Consider the following 15,798-nt stretch of genomic DNA (forward strand, 5'->3'; position numbering starts at 1 on the left):
TTTCTCATTAAAAGGTAACGACTAGGTCGCTTCCCTGTATGCCCTCTGGAGGCAGAGTTTAGCTTGGCAAGTGATACATTCTAGGTCTACGTGTCTGTGCTCAGCAACTCCACCTCGCCCTCTCCCATACCACTTTCTCCTTTCTTTGATGAACTCTACCAGACTTCAGTCACTAGTATACTGTCTCCCTCCTCCCCACATTTCTCTTTAGATTCTCTTTAAATTAATACTCTTTGTTTAGGATAAGATTTGTAGGACACTTTTTTAGAGTTTGCGGGTGCGTGTTTCAACCTCTGAATTCAGTTTGCTAATTCCCTTTGCTATTATTCTTTTCTTAATAAATCCTTAACTTTAAGCCAGTGTCTGTTTATTATAAGCATCTACATACCTTTATGAGGAGTTAGATCAAATCCTCGACCTGGGTATACATCAGGCAATATGGTCCCAATAATATTTGCCCTATGCACAGTTGTGTATAGACATCTGGCCCCTTAGAGGGAGGGCGCTCCTTTGGTCAAGGTATATGTACATTTGGGCCATTTGGAGAACATCCTCATTTATGGCCGCCTGGGATAAGCAAGGGTTTTGCATTGCTTCTGTCTCTGCGCAGCTTTGAGAAGATGGAAGAAAAATGATCTCATTCTCATCTACCTTTTTTATTGGGAGATGAGAAATCAATAGCTTCTGATCTCCATCTTCACCGTGTAGCTATTTTTCTGATGGAGTCTGCGTGTGGTTCAGAACCCAACTACCAGCAGTGAGATGGCTTCTGACCAACAGGCAGTTGCAAAATTATACAGCAGCTGTTTGAGTTCCTTGATGCAAACTGAATATATCCTTGATCTGTTCATGCTCTGATTGTATCAAATTATAAATGTTCGCTTACTGAACAGGTTCACTGTGAAATTTGTGGCATCCCTAGTTTTCTTCCACCATCCTCCAGCAAATGCTCCCTTTTGAATTGGCTACATTTTAATAGTGAAGCAGCAAGGGTGGCGTGGCACTCCACATGTGTCACAATGGTTATAGAATGAATTGTGTATGTGATGGATTAGGGTGCCAGTAAAATGATGGGTAAGATGTCATTGTAGGCAGTGCAGAAATCTTGTCATTGTTCTGTCTGCATTGATTTCTCTGCATTAGCACTCTTTTTGAACAGAGAGTAATCAATTATTCAAATGCACAGTTTGTTCTATTTACCTTGTAGTGGAAGAGGAACAATCCACAGAAAAGGCTGTACAGGTCTGCTGTAAGCAGGGAGAGGTTGACTGCTGTAGCGCTGGTTTTCTTAATGACCACAGGCATGAAGCTGTAGAGGCCAAACATACAGGCACTAAAGCCAACATACAGCAACCCTGGGAGAAGAAAGAATCCAAAAAATAATTGAGTGACTTCCACAAGCGGAGAGAGAGAAAAAAAAATGAAGTATCACTATTGAGAGGATTAAGATTTCCGCACAATTGCTTTGAGGGGAGAAAACGCCATTTTAAAAAACAATAGGATTGCTTTATTTCCTCAGTTAAGAGAGGAGATGTTTCAACCAAATTAAGCATAAAGGTGTAGCAAGTAGTGTGTAGTTACTAGAGAAAGGCCTTTTCTGTAGTAGTGCCTTGGATATGGAACTCTCTTATGATGGCCTTGTCCTCTTCCCTTCCTCAGAGGTCAGACTTTCCCTATGTTTTTCTATCCCTTTCAGATTGAGCAGCCCTAGTGGTCTGTTTTCTTCTTTCCTGAAGAACTTTGACTGTCCCATCCTGTCTCAGACTGATATTTTACTGCTGGCTTGGCCCAGGAACCGGAGGGAAGGGTCGGGATCGCCCTTTAACTTAAACCCCTGAAAATGGCACTTGAGATGTTTTGAAATTCAAAATTAACAAACCATTTTATTCAACACAAATGGGAAAGGTCAGATGAAATCAGGGGTTAAAAGTTTTGAGTTAACCCAATATAGATAACTCTGAGGTAAAACCAGTACATGCACAGTCTTCTTATATTTCAGGCTAATAAGAGTTACATAATTTTTTTTTTGTTGAGAGGCTTTTGTTCCAGTATTTTCCAGTACACTTTCCAGTACACTCTGTAACACTTTCTTTGAGTATTCATTGACTTCTTTAGTTTCCAGAAGGCTGATACACTCCTTTCCAGTACCCAAACCCCTTCTATTGAAATACCAGTAATCTTGAGTTGTTAACTCACTCTTTCTACAGGCAGTTTCTAACCACACCAGACCAAGGATCTCTTCACTCTTCAGAGCTAACTCCCTGTTTGACTGGGTAGGAAAATTCTTCTCTCTCAAGAAGATCTATCCCCTTTCTTTGGCCTGAATTGGAGTCTTTGCCTACTTCCCAAACTTTCTTGCCAACTTTCTCATAGTTCTCTGTCTGTGCTAAACTGCTCTCAGCTAAGGCTGAAATCAGACTCAACTCATGGCAGAAATCAGACTCAATCTCTCCTTGGCATGCAGCTCTCAAGTCTTTCTCTACTCAGCTGATGCTAATCAATCAGATTGGTTGGAGCAGCCTGTCACTCAAGGCTCTCTGTTTCTGTGAAGGATTAACCCTTCACAATCCTTCAGCTGTTTGTACAGCACTTCTAAGCTTTTTAAAAATGTAGTCCATTACATCACTCTCTGATCAAATCTGCCCAGTGCCTGAAGTATCATAATTCAAGCACCAGATGAAGTCCGTTCTGTTTACTCATACTTTTCACAGCAATATTTGGGCTATATATTAGGTTGAATTCCATGAGCCATGAATAGGAGTTCACAGAACGAATTTCTCCCATATTCCCCTGTATGTTTCCTGCTCTCCTAAGAAGCTGCTCATGAGCACTAGGTGATCCTCAAGAACAGAGTCAGAGGTGGCATGGGGGGGGGGGGCGGAAGACAGCAGCAATGAGGAGGAAGAAAGGAAGGAGGAGACTTCTGCCAATTTTGCCCCAAGTTGCTGCCTCCCATCCTAAATTCCATTTCTGTTCCCAAGGATTCTGAGACCCCCCAGGAGTAGCTTTCTTGGGGGGGGGGGAGAAACAGGAGAAACAGGGCTCATAGGATCCACCCTTGTGTTTTACTACTGGCTCCGCTTTACTGTTTTAAATCGACCAGTATTAGTATTTGTCACCTATTTTCCTGTTTTTATTTAATTTGTCCATTGCCTTCAAACAGGCAGGATATTAATTCCTAAAATAAAATGATAAAACTAATACATTGAAGGAGGAGCTATGGCTTTGCAGTGGATCATACACTTTGCACAGAGGAAGTCCCAAAATTCGAAATCTGGGATCCCCAATAAATGGACCTTGGGCAGCCTCTGTCCAACAGGGACAATAAAGAGGCATAAGGGACAAATGTCTGGATTTGTATGACATGGCTTCATATGTACTTGATAATGAAAAGTGTGATTAATTTAAAATTGTATGGAATGTAATTTCAAACACATTCCTTGGCATCTCTAAACATCAGAAGTAAGCAGTGACTCACGAAAGCGCACGCCCCACCACAAATTTTGTTAGTCTTTAAGCTGCTACTGGACTCTTGCTCTTTTCTACTGCTACAAACAAACATCTTGATCTATCTAAACATCTCAGTTATTACAAGACTTAGTACAATAGCTCTTTCACATTCTGGAAAAAGTCTACCTGAATCAGAGTTATATACAATTTGTATATACACAATTTGTGTATAACTTGACTACACAGCTAAGAAAGCATCTTTGCTATAGTGGCACATTTTACAGACAGTAAACTATAACAGAACCCCTGTGAACAGCATCTGAATAATCAGCAGAATTCACTACAAATTATCACTTATTCCATCAACAACAAATTAAAGCATAATCAACACAATATTTAACAAACCACAAGATTCCTTTGTTGTTGTTGCAACAGACTAACACAACCACCCCTCTAGAATTAACAACTAATAATGTGTTGGAGAGCATTTGTGTGTCCATTACTGAGTTTGGACAGGTTCACTAAGCTCCAAATAAACCTTCTTGAAAGGGTCCAGCATTTTCCATTAGTTATCCATACTTTCATTACCCATGTTGCAGTGGAAGTTGGCATCTAAATGCACCATTACCTTTCTTTCCGTTTCTTAATTCATCTTACATTTGTGTATGGGTGCTTTATAACAACTGAGTTGCTTTTCAGCTATAGAGTCTAGGCATTGATCAATAGGTTCTTTTGTTTTTGATATGGCTGGAAACGTGCATGGGTACAAATGTGCACAGGGATTTATCCGCAGCTCCCTGCAATAATATGGCATGCACCAATCCTTTTATGAACAGTACTACAGAGTAGGCTGTGCTACACCTGGCATGTCAACATGGAACCAGACTGATATTCTACTGTGTGAACCCTATCCTTGTCTAGTCACATTTTTTCAAACAGACAACTTTGGCTGCTGATCTTCTTTCCCATTTTTGAACATTCTTTTTACTCATAAGAGAACAATCCAATAGTGCAACACTGGTATTGGTTCATGTTCAAAGTGACCGCCATTCTATATAATGTTTAATTTGTTTCCTTTATAAAGGAAAAAGACTACTGTATGCTTACAAAGATCTTTGTGAACATCTTTCAATTGCTTTGAAGACCATACTTGAGTAGCAAGAGATCAATATCTAGATGTGATCAAAATTGGCAAGCAATTGAGCACTAACTTTAAAACAGATTGATCTAAGGACAGACCTACAGGGCAAACATTTTCACTCACACACATTTATCTTTTCCATCCATTATGATGAAATAATGCAGCTTTATAATATCAGCAGGTTCTTCTTCAATAATTGGCTACTCTTAATAGGAATTCATAATGGAGACAGCCTGTGTAACAGTGTGGCCAAAAGTGTGAGCTGAGATGTGTCTAGTTAAAAAATCTCACCATGGGCAGCGTAACTGCATAACTGATTCATCTCACAGAATTCAGCTTTGATATAAAATGTGGGCTGCCTTATTTTTAGCACAGAATACAAATATCCCTAATTATAGGTGGCTTTTAAACAGCTGGGTATCTTTGTGGCCTTCAGGGCAGACGAATGTTAAGGGCTGTTTGGAATTTGCAGCTGCACTTCAAGAGGTGGAGAAAGCCAAAAAGCATCCTGTAAATATACTCTAGCCGGTGTGTGCGCTGTACACTTTTGCTAAGAAAGTAAGCAATCCAGAGAAAAAGGAAAGGGGACCCATTTTGGAGATTGTTTGGGGAGTATTTTGGAGATGCTGCAGAGCTTCTGCCTGTGAAAACTGCAGTTGTTGTTGCCTTGGCTAGAAAATGTACACCACATTTCAAACTCACTCTCCCTCCCTAAAAGGGAAATGAGCCCCAGGAGGAGCTTAAAACTCTGTGCTGCTTGAAGAAAGTGAGAAACCCTGTTGATTTGTTGTTTCGTTTGGGAACCATACTGTAAAATTTCTTTAAAAATCTTGTGGCAGAGCATCCTGACAGATGTGCATGTGTTCTATTAAGGTTTGGGGATAATTAGTGAGACCCATGAGCAAAAGCCCACAGGAGGCAACAGACCAGTGTGTTACTCCAGTGCTCAGGGATTCCCTTTTGTCACTAGCAGACCAGGAGTGCTTTTGAACCTGCTGCTTTTGATGTTGATTCTGGAAGTAGGTTAATAGGGACACATTTTACAAACACATTATCTTGGCTCTCATTATCAGAGCCATTTGTGCTCAGCTTGCCATTTTACATTATTCAGCACGTGTATCTTATTCTTAGAGCATTCTGTTGCAAATATCAAATGCAAAGATCATACCTAAATGCTGATTCTTATAAAGAAAACCGTGTTTAGCAAAGATACCTGAGCCCATGAACTAAAGCGAAAATGGAATATTTGGTTTAATAGTAAAGTGAAACACAGTTTATTGTACATGACCATTTCTATGGTATGCTGGGATTGTGATAGTCCAGGGAGGTCATATGTTTATCTTCCTGGAAATAACTAGCCATTTGCATACATAAGAGCATAAGAGCCCTGCTGGATCAGACCAGTAGTCCATCTAGTCCAGCATCCTTTCTCACACAGTGACCAACCAGTTCCTCTGGAGGGCCAACAACAGGGCATAGAGGCCAAGGCCTTCCCCAATGTTGCCTCATGGCTCTGGGATTCAGAGGCTTAGTGCCTCTGAACGTGGAGGTTCCCCTCAGTCACCATGGTTAGTAGAATCTATCTAACCCCCCTTTAAAGCTGTTTATTCCTGTGGCCATCACTACATCCTCTGGCAGTGAATTCCACATTTTAATCACTCCCTGGATAAAGCAGTCTTTCCATTTGCCCATTCTGAACTTACTGCCCTTCAGCTTCATTGGATGCCCTCAAGTTCTAGTATTTGGGGAGAAGGAGAAACATTTCTTTCAATTCTGTCCACTCCATGCATAATTTTATTAACCTCTCTCATGCCCCCCCCCCAATCTTCTCCAGGGCTATTTTTGGGCAGGAACGCACAGGAATGGAGTTCCGGCTGGCTCCCAAGTTGGCCACGCCCAGCAGGAACTCATTAGGATTGGCTACACCCAACAGCAAAAACTCATTAGGACTGGCTACATTAGGGGTGTGTGGCCTAACATGCAAAGGAGTTCCTGCTACAAAAAAGCTTTGGGTTTTGACAACAAACAAGGTAAACAGAATAACAAGCAAAAGGTGGGTGTGGCTGGATAACCACACTTCTGGTAACATGGGGGTGTGGCCTAATGTGCTAATGAGCTGTGCTGTCAGGGGTGTGGCCCAATATGCTAATGAGTTCCTGCTGTTGGGTGTGGCCTATTATGCTAATGAGTTCCTGTGGGCTTTTTCTACAAAAAGAGCCCTGGTCTTCTCTTTTCTAAACTGAAAAGTCCCAGACTCTTCAGCCTTTCCTCATAGGGAAGGTGCTCCAACCCCCTAATCAGTGGCTAAGAAAATCCAACATTCAATGAAAAGGGGTTGTTTTTTGGAACTCTTACATCTCAAATGCTGTATCTCTTATTGGCTTTTTATCCCTCTGCTGCTCAGCTATCTGGACATTAACATGCTTATTCTGTGTCTAAAGTAACAACACAGGACATATAGCCATAGTACTACAGTTAAGTGGGTGGATGACAGAGATAGAGAACTGTTAGGCTGAAAACAGTCCAACTTTGATGGGGCTTCCCATTTCGCTTGCACAACAGCCCTGATTTGCAGGATGCCTCCCACTCCATTCTGCAGTGCAGCCAACTTTCTCCTGATCAAGCTAAGACACATTTCAAGGGCTCCCTGACTCTACCCTCTCCAGAGAGAATAGCAAGAGAGAAACTTTGGGGAAAACTTTCCCTACTTATAGATCTCAGCCTCCAGCTCCCATTGGACATACTCACTGGAGTGAGCACCCGAGGAACATAAAGACAGAAGATTAGGTATGTCGTCTCCAGTCTAGACAGTGTTATTCGATAACACTGCAAACACTGTCACCTTCAACATTCCCAGCACCCATCCATACATCATTCCTCCTTTAATTTCTCTCTGTGAACTGAGTCATGCTCTTACCAATTTGCCAATCCCAGGGAACTTTTAACAACTCCTTGTGTTCCATTATGGCACTGCAAAAGAAGTAAAAATAAAAAATGAAGATGAGAACTCAGTCTTTCTAGTTACCTTCCTACAGTAAAAATAAGGGAGGTGGGTTATTATAAAACATGGGGAAAACACTTGCACAGGCTAAATGCAGACAGATCTCTTTAATCAATTTTATGTCTGTAAATCTGTGTTTGAAAGGTAATTGGTGATGTAATAATACTCACTAATACAAAAATTGAACTGATTTAATGAAAACCAAGCTGTCTACTCAGAGCAATATGATATATTGGTGTCAATAGTGTGAATGTTTGAGAGCTCTTAAATCTGAAATATTGGTGATATATTATTGTGAACTGTATTAACTTGTTTGTAGTGAAGAAAATCCAAATAAATCACAGCCAAGAAATGACTGATCACACAGAATGTACTGGGAAGATAACCAATAAAAGTTGCACCAAAACTGAGTTGGTCGAGGTCAAACTTTCTTGTGGTTATAATCAGTTCAGTAGCATGAACATGAAGCTATGAACTGTGAAGTAATTACCACTCATTTCAACTAGAAATACTTGGGACTAAGACTCAGGGAATTCATTCTGGGTAAACGGAGGGCTTCGACAAAGACATGTTTAACAGAGTTTACATATTGCTGCTTCCTAAATTACTTAAAGTGGATATTTCTATGCAAGATAATCAACAGTGCAATTCTCTGGAGACTTATTCCAGTTTCAACCCACTAAAAGGAGGATTGCATTGTAAATCTGAAAACTGAATCCTCCTACTGCTTTGTAGCACACAGAAGCACAACGGTGTGCAAACTCCGAAGTATGTATGTGAATTCATAGCTTATGTTCAATATAACGAGCAGTCTTCATGTTAATGACTGAAAATACAAATGAACCTGCTTTCCTATATTCTTCCCAATTCCAGACAAACACACAGTTGATGATAACACAGTGGAACTGGCACTGAGTGAGCCAAAGGACTGGCACCTTGTTAAATTGGTGGAATCTAGAAGATGACCAGCACATACAGAGAGGTATAAAGAGCAATACTGATTTGAAAACGGAATTAATATAAATCTAGAGACTTAAGTATAAGGAGAGTGGACAAACATCTGTAGCAAATGGTTTTCAAATTCAAATCAAATTCAGAAAATACCTCCCCAATATTAATTTCCCATTCATATTGTGATAGCTAGTGTGAAAACATAAATAGATTTCGGTTTCAAGTGTAAATTTATATTTATTTATTATTTTATTTATTTATTTATCATATTCAATTTATCAGCCACCCTTCCCTGCGAACAGGGCTCTGGGCAGCTTACATCAGAAATACAATAATATTGAGTTAAAACAGCATTTAAATAGTTAAAAATCAGCCAAACACAACATTAACTCCAAGATGACAGTACTTTCCACCAGCCCCCTGGGTAGAGGAGATATGCAGAATAAAAAGGGAGGGGGGGACTGGCACAGGAGAGTGCCAGACCATTGCTGACCTCAACCAAATGCCTGGCGGAACATCTCTGACTTACAAGCCCTACAGAAAGGAAGTGAATCCTGTAGGGCAGAAAGTTCCACCAGGTGGGGGCCAGGGCCGAAAAGGCCCTGTCCCTAGTTGAGAACAGCTGGATATCTCTCGGGCTGGGGACCACCAGAAGGTTCTTATTCCTAGAGCATAATGCTCTTCCAGGGACATATTGAGAGAGGCGATCCTGAAGGTATGTGGGTCCCTGACCACTTATGGTGTTAAAGGTCAAAACCAGAATCTTGAACTGGATCTGGTGCTCCACTGGAAGCCAGTGCAGCTCACACAGCACAGGTTGAATATGCACCATCTGAGGGGTCCCCGTAAGGACCTGCACAGCTGCATTCTGGATCAGTTGGAGCTTCCAGGTCAGGCGCAAGGGTAGGTCCGCATAGAACGAATTATAGTAGTCTGTCCTAGAAGTGACTGTTGCATGGATTACTGTGTCTAGGTCAGGGCGAGACAGGTAGGGAGCCAGTTGCCTAACCTGGTGGAGTTGGAAAAATGCCAGCTTGGCAACCTTTGCAACCTGGGCCTCCACAGATAAGGTGGCATCCAGAGTCACACCCAGGCTCCTAACGGATGGTGCCAATGATAAGGGCACCCCATCAAGAGCTGGGAGTTGACTACCCGACCATTTCCCCCCCCCCCAAGCGAGAGAAACTCTGTCTTACCTGGATTCAGTTTCAACTGGCTGTGCTTCAGCCACCCAACCACAGCCTCCAAGCCCTTGGCTAAATGAATGGGAACAGCATCCGGTTGGTCGCCCATCAACAGAAATAGCTGGGTGTCATCCGCATATTGATGACACCCAGCCCCCAAACTCTGCACTAGCTGGGTGAGGGGGCGCATGTAAATGTTGAATAACATCAGGGAGAGAAATGAAATGTGAGATTTCCAAATAGGGATTGTAAATAGCAATCTACCTAGAACTAGTAAAAATGATCCAGGTTGGCTCATTTCAAACTGTTGATGAACTTAAAATGCCTAGTGGAATAGTGCTGCCAACTCCAGGTTGGGAAATTCCTGGAGATTTGAGGGTGAACCCTGGGGAGGGCGGGGTTTGGGAAGGGAGGACCTCAGCAGGGTATAATGCCAAAGAGTCCACTCTCCAAAGCAGCCATAATATGAGTTGGATCCGAGCTAAATTCTCCATCAGCAGAATAGAACTTCCATGCCTCTGTCCTCCCAGAGCAGATCTCCACAAAATACTATTCCTGAGGGATAGAGGACCTTGAGGAATGACATGGAGTGAGAAGCGGGGGAAGAACCAATGGAAATTGACAATTTAATCTGGATCCACACATAACTTCCAGAACTGGTGTTGTTGTTGTTGTTCAGTCGCACAGTCGAGTGTGACTCTTCGCGACCCCATGGACCAGATCACGCCCGGCCTTCCGGTCTTCCGCCGTCCTCTGAAGTTTGCTCAACTTCATGTTCGTTGCATCAATTACACTGTCTAACCATCTCATCCTTTGCCGTCCCCGTCTTCTTTGACCTTCAATCTTTCCCAGCATCAGGGTCTTCTCCAGTGAGTGCTCCCTTCTCATTTGGTGGCCAAAGTATTTGAGCTTCAGTTTCATTATCTGGCCTTCCAGGGAACAGTCAGGGTTGATTTCTTTTAGGATTGACTGATTTGATCTTCTTGCAGTCCAAGGGACTCTCAAGAGTCTTCTCCAGCACCATAGTTCAAAAGAATCTATTCTTCGGTGCTCGGCCTTCCTTATAGTCCAACTCTCACAGCCATACATTACTACAGGGAATACCATTGCTTTGACCATGCGGACTTTTGTTGGCAGGGTGATGTCTCTACTTTCGTGAAAATGGAAGGATTATTATTTCACAAGGCTGATATAATAGTGTTTACCACAGTTTTGGAATATCCATTTCCCCATTTAGTAATTTTGAAAGAAATTTCGTATTAACAATTTTGTGCTAATAAATCCATCCTTCTACAGGCAGTGGGAGAAAAGAGGTAAACAGATGCATGTCTCATTCATATTCATATAACAGGATAATCTCATAATTATACATAAACCTTTAGAGTAACAATGCATGAGTAATAAATGCACTGTAATTTCCTCATCCTTCTCAGGATGAAGCTACCAAAATGAAGATTACATTAAAGGCAGAGAAATCTTGCGGACAGACCAATGAAGTCCTCCTCTACCTTACAAGATTTTGCAAAAAATGTTTGGTTTTTGATCTGTTAATTGCTTCAGGACAATGCCCAGCCTAGATTCAATTTGATTCTAATCCATCCTGGAAATAAAGAAAAATTAGAACTGCAACTACATAGCAATATTATTGAGAACGTTTATTGTTATTATAAGTCCCTTTGTTAGTCATATTTTCAAAGGCATGTTTTAATCCTCAAAACTTCTTTGAGCATAAGGTATATTTACGCCAGGAGAAATTTCTTGTACAGATTTGGTTGGGGGCATAGCTATAACATAGGAGCTTGTCTAAAAATCTGGCTTCGCCTGTTTCTTATTTCTGTTTGCTTCTGTCCAATGTGATTTTTATAATGCTTTACATTATTACTCTTTTGTGGACTATAATACACTCTGAATGACCGGGAAGGGGGGGGGGGAGAAGAAAAGCACTGTATAATTTTTTAAGAAACAAATCTGTGAAAATTTCATGTATCTTTCGGTTGGATCCAAATTCTTAGTAGGATATCTTCTGAGACAGTTACTTTGCTCCCTGTCTGCAGCTTTTTAAAACCATAACTAGCCACAGCAGTGGGTGCTCTCATATTTTTTCATATGTGCTTACCAGAAGGTAAACGGAGTACATGGAACTCTTGCACGTCTTTACTCTTTTGAAGAGGCTAGGAAGCATAGTTCTTATGTTACATAATTTAGATTCATATTACAGATCCTCAACTTGTAGCTTATGGCTAATAAGTAGCACAGTGGTTCCTAACCTTTTTGAGCATGATGACCCCTTTTAATGTCTTTTTTTTTTTGCACACCCCCATATGATAGTAAAGGTAAAGGTAAAGGTTCCCTTGCTCGAAAGCCAGTCGAGTCCGACTCTAGGGTTGCGGTGCTCATCTCCGTTTCAAAGCCGAAGAGCCAGCGCTGTCCGAAGACGTTTCCGTGGTCATGTGGCCGGCATGACTAAACACCAAGGCGCACGGAACGCTGTTACCTTCCCACCGAAGTGGTACCTATTTATCTACTTGCAATTTCTTGCTTTCGAACTGCTAGGTTGGCAGGAGCTGGAACTAGAGACAGGAGCTCACCCTGTCTTGCGGTACCTGGGTCTTGAACCGCTGAACTACTGACCTTCCACAGCCTGCAGTTCAGCGTCTTAACCACTTGAGCCACCGCAGCTCCCATATGATAGTAGTTGTACTATTATAATCCATTGATTGAAAAAAAAAAAACATAAGGACCAAAGGTTATTATGAATTCAGTGATGCTTTGAAATGATTTTTCTGTTTTATTAATCATAACAGCATCTACATACATTTGAAAATTAGTAATACATACACTTACAAGACATTATTTCTTTGGACTATGTATGTTTGCTCATTTAATGAAGTGGGTGGTACTCTTTTGCAGCTTTCAGAGAAAGTTTGTCTGGTTGAAGGGTAGGCCACTATATGACTAGACACAGTATAAGAAAACTTCTTGTACTTGTATACGTTGGAGTGACTGGTGTTGCTGCCTTTGCTAACACAGCAGCAGTTAGTGTGTACTCAAGGGAATTCATTTGGATACTCAACGAGTTTTTAGACCTTGGCAGAACAATTGGTAGATGCTTATTTATTCTGATTTTAACCATGCTTTTCAGTGTTGGCTCCCAAAGGAGCTCACAAATAATGACTAAAGTTCAATGTAAACGTTCCTTGTGAAGAAAATTCTCAAATGTGCTTGATGCAGGCATGAACAAGGAGTTCCTAGCTGTTCCCCCACAATGGCCTTAGAGATGGCACATGGGTTGGAGGAAGGGGAACCTCATCTCCAGAATACACAGTCAGATATCTGGGTACCTGTTAAACTGTAGGTCTTTTCCTCAGGTGATAATGTAGTGATTACTAATCTAGGTGGCAAAATAAATAAGAAGTCCAGCAGCACCTTAGCAAATAACATTAATTCCAGCATGTGCTTTCTTGAGTCAGAGCTCACTTCAGATACATGAACTGTCTGGGGATGATCCCTTCTCCCGCACACTTAGAACTATCCTGGAGGGGTCAAAAGGGATATGCTGCAGCCCAATGATGCTTCTGGCCCCTGATAAGGCTTGCCAAACTCCAGGTAGTGGCTGGAGATCTCTTGGGATTACAACTGAAATCCAGGAGATAGAGATCAGCTGGATGGATGGATTCACTTCATGTCCCACCCAAAGGATTCCCAGCCCACAGGTTGGGGATCACTGATGTGGTTTTATTATTTATTTATTTATTTATTGGATTTATATCCCGCCCTCCCCAAAGGCTCAGGGTGGCTAACAAAGAGGCACAAGTGCCAAAGTTAAAACAGATAAAAACAGAATAAAACAATGCAGTACAAAACACTGAAATGTCGGTGCTCTAGATGTCACAGAATCAGTGATTGCAAGATGGTGGTCTGGTAAAAGTAATTAATTCCAGGCCAACAACATACCTCCTAGCAACACAATCATCCCATCTTCATCCAAGAACATCTCACACCCCATTTAATATCCACACAATTCATGATTGAGGTATGATAATGATGGTGGAATAATGGTGGCGACAGCTCCTACTCAAAAGCCTGGAGGAAGAGCTCCATCTTGCAGGCCCTGAGGAACTGCGCAAGGTCCCGCAGGGCCCGGATCTCCTCTGGGAGCTTGTTCCACCAGGTAGGAGCTGCCACCAAAAACGCCCTGGCCCTGGTAACAGGAAATCTGATATTCCTGGGGCCTGGGATTACCAGGAGATTTTGACGCCCCGACCATAGTGCCCTTGGAGGAACATGCGGGGAAAGGCGGTCCCTTAGGTAGACCGGACCCTGGCCATATAGGGCTTTAAAGGTAAGAACCAGCACTTTGAACTTGATTCGGTATGCCATTGGCATCCAGTTCAGCGCTTTCAGCACAGGGCGGATGTGCTCCCGCTTGGAGAGACCCATCAACAGCCTGGGTGCCGCATTCTGCACTAGCTGCAGCTTCCAGATTTGTGACAAAGGCAGCCCCATGTAGAGAGCGTTACAGTAGTCTAACCTTGAGGTGACTATCGCATGGATCACTGTGGCCAGGTCATCACGGTCAAGAAAAGGGACCAACTGCCGAGCCAGCCGAAGGTGGTAAAAGGCCGACTTGGCAGTGGCTGCCACCTGGGCCTCCATCGTTAAGGAGGAATCCAGGAGCACACCCAAACTCCTAACCTCCGCCGCTGGCACCAGAGGCGCCCCATCGAAGGGTTGGGAGAAGGAGCCCCAGCCCTGAACCAATCCGACCCAGACCCAGGACCTCCGTCTTTGCTGGGTTTAGTTTCAACCGGCTCAGTCTGAGCCAACCAGCCACAGCCTGCAATGCCTGATGAAGGTCATCCGGGTTGGAATCTGACCGGCCGTCCAACATTAGATAGAGCAAATGACCTGGCCAGTTCTCTGGAGGAGTTGCATGCACGCCCCAGGAGATTTCCAAAAAGCCTGTGAAACACACAGGGGTTTCCTGGCAGAAGCACAGGGAAGGGTTCTTTAGCCCACAAGGCACCATGCAAATGAATCTCTGGGCCAAACTAGATGTTACAGCGGCCACAGGACCAACCTGTGTCTGCCGCCATATCAGAGAAAGATTTAGCCATTTAAAAATGCTGCAAGATTACCTGGTCCCATCACACTGGCCTCAGGGCAGTGGGACCAGACAATCTTGTGCCCCTCGCCAGGCCTTTTTAAGTGCCAAAACAGTTTTGGGCCCTCACAACACTTTTTAATGGCCAGATTTTTCTGTCAGCTGACACTGGCAGCCACAGTAATGTCTGGCCCACAGCCACGGTAATGTCTATCTGAGCTTTCAGAAACTAGGAAAACAATGCCTTCAGAAATGAAGCAAGACCAAGATTTGCATCTTCACTTCGGTCAATGATTTATACCTCTTCAAAGGTCAAATTCCACACCTGAGGAAACAAGCTGGTTGCTGCTTGTTATGAATACATCAACACAAGTGTAATTTTAAACCTGGGTTTAGCGTAGGCTTGACAAGTCCCCCTGGGGGGCGGGGAAACCCCTGCCCCAGAGGCCCGTTCCCCACCGCCGCCGGATCGGGCCCTGGGGGGAACCCCACCCCCAAAGCATGCAACATGCACGTCACCCAGAAGTGACGCGACCACGCCGGGCACGCTGGGGACGGGGCCACGGTCATCCAAGGGAAAACTCTATGGTTTTCCCGGACTTTATCTGCGAAATAGCAGTTTTCAGGCCCAGACAGCTGAAGCTGACTCAGAATTTAATTCTGTTCTGTTTTGAAAAGAAAATTATCCAGGCTTAATTTCAAATCTGCAAAAAAAAAAAAAAATTACCACCAGGATGGTATCACATTCTGACTGCAGTTGTGTGCTGCTCTTGTGTTTGAATACTTCCCCCCAATAAAAAAACCTTCAGTTTGCAAGATCTGAGCAAGGTTATTATTGATATAATGTTTTGGAGGTCATTAATTTATAGGGTCACCATAAATTTGAAGTGACTTGACAGCACATAACACACATAATGTACAAACTGCCTTAACACTAGCATGTCAAAGAGAAGAACTGTAGACAAGT

At 42.8% G+C, this 15,798-nt stretch overlaps 1 protein-coding gene across 1 annotated transcript in view; it reads right to left on the reverse strand.

Annotated features, from left to right (window-relative positions):
- Positions 1-15,798, reverse strand: part of SLC35F1 (solute carrier family 35 member F1) — a 349,356-nt gene that overhangs the window by 15,359 nt on the left and 318,199 nt on the right. The window contains exons 6-7 of the mRNA XM_015409056.1: positions 7,509-7,561; positions 1,201-1,355 (exon numbers count right to left, since the gene is read on the reverse strand). Coding sequence (XP_015264542.1) covers positions 1,201-1,355; positions 7,509-7,561 — 208 coding nt within the window. The remainder of the gene's footprint in view (positions 1-1,200; positions 1,356-7,508; positions 7,562-15,798) is intronic.

The sequence above is a fragment of the Gekko japonicus genome, unplaced genomic scaffold (assembly GCF_001447785.1).
Source record: "Gekko japonicus isolate JY-2015 unplaced genomic scaffold, Gekko_japonicus_V1.1 scaffold50, whole genome shotgun sequence".
NCBI lineage: Eukaryota > Metazoa > Chordata > Lepidosauria > Squamata > Gekkonidae > Gekko > Gekko japonicus.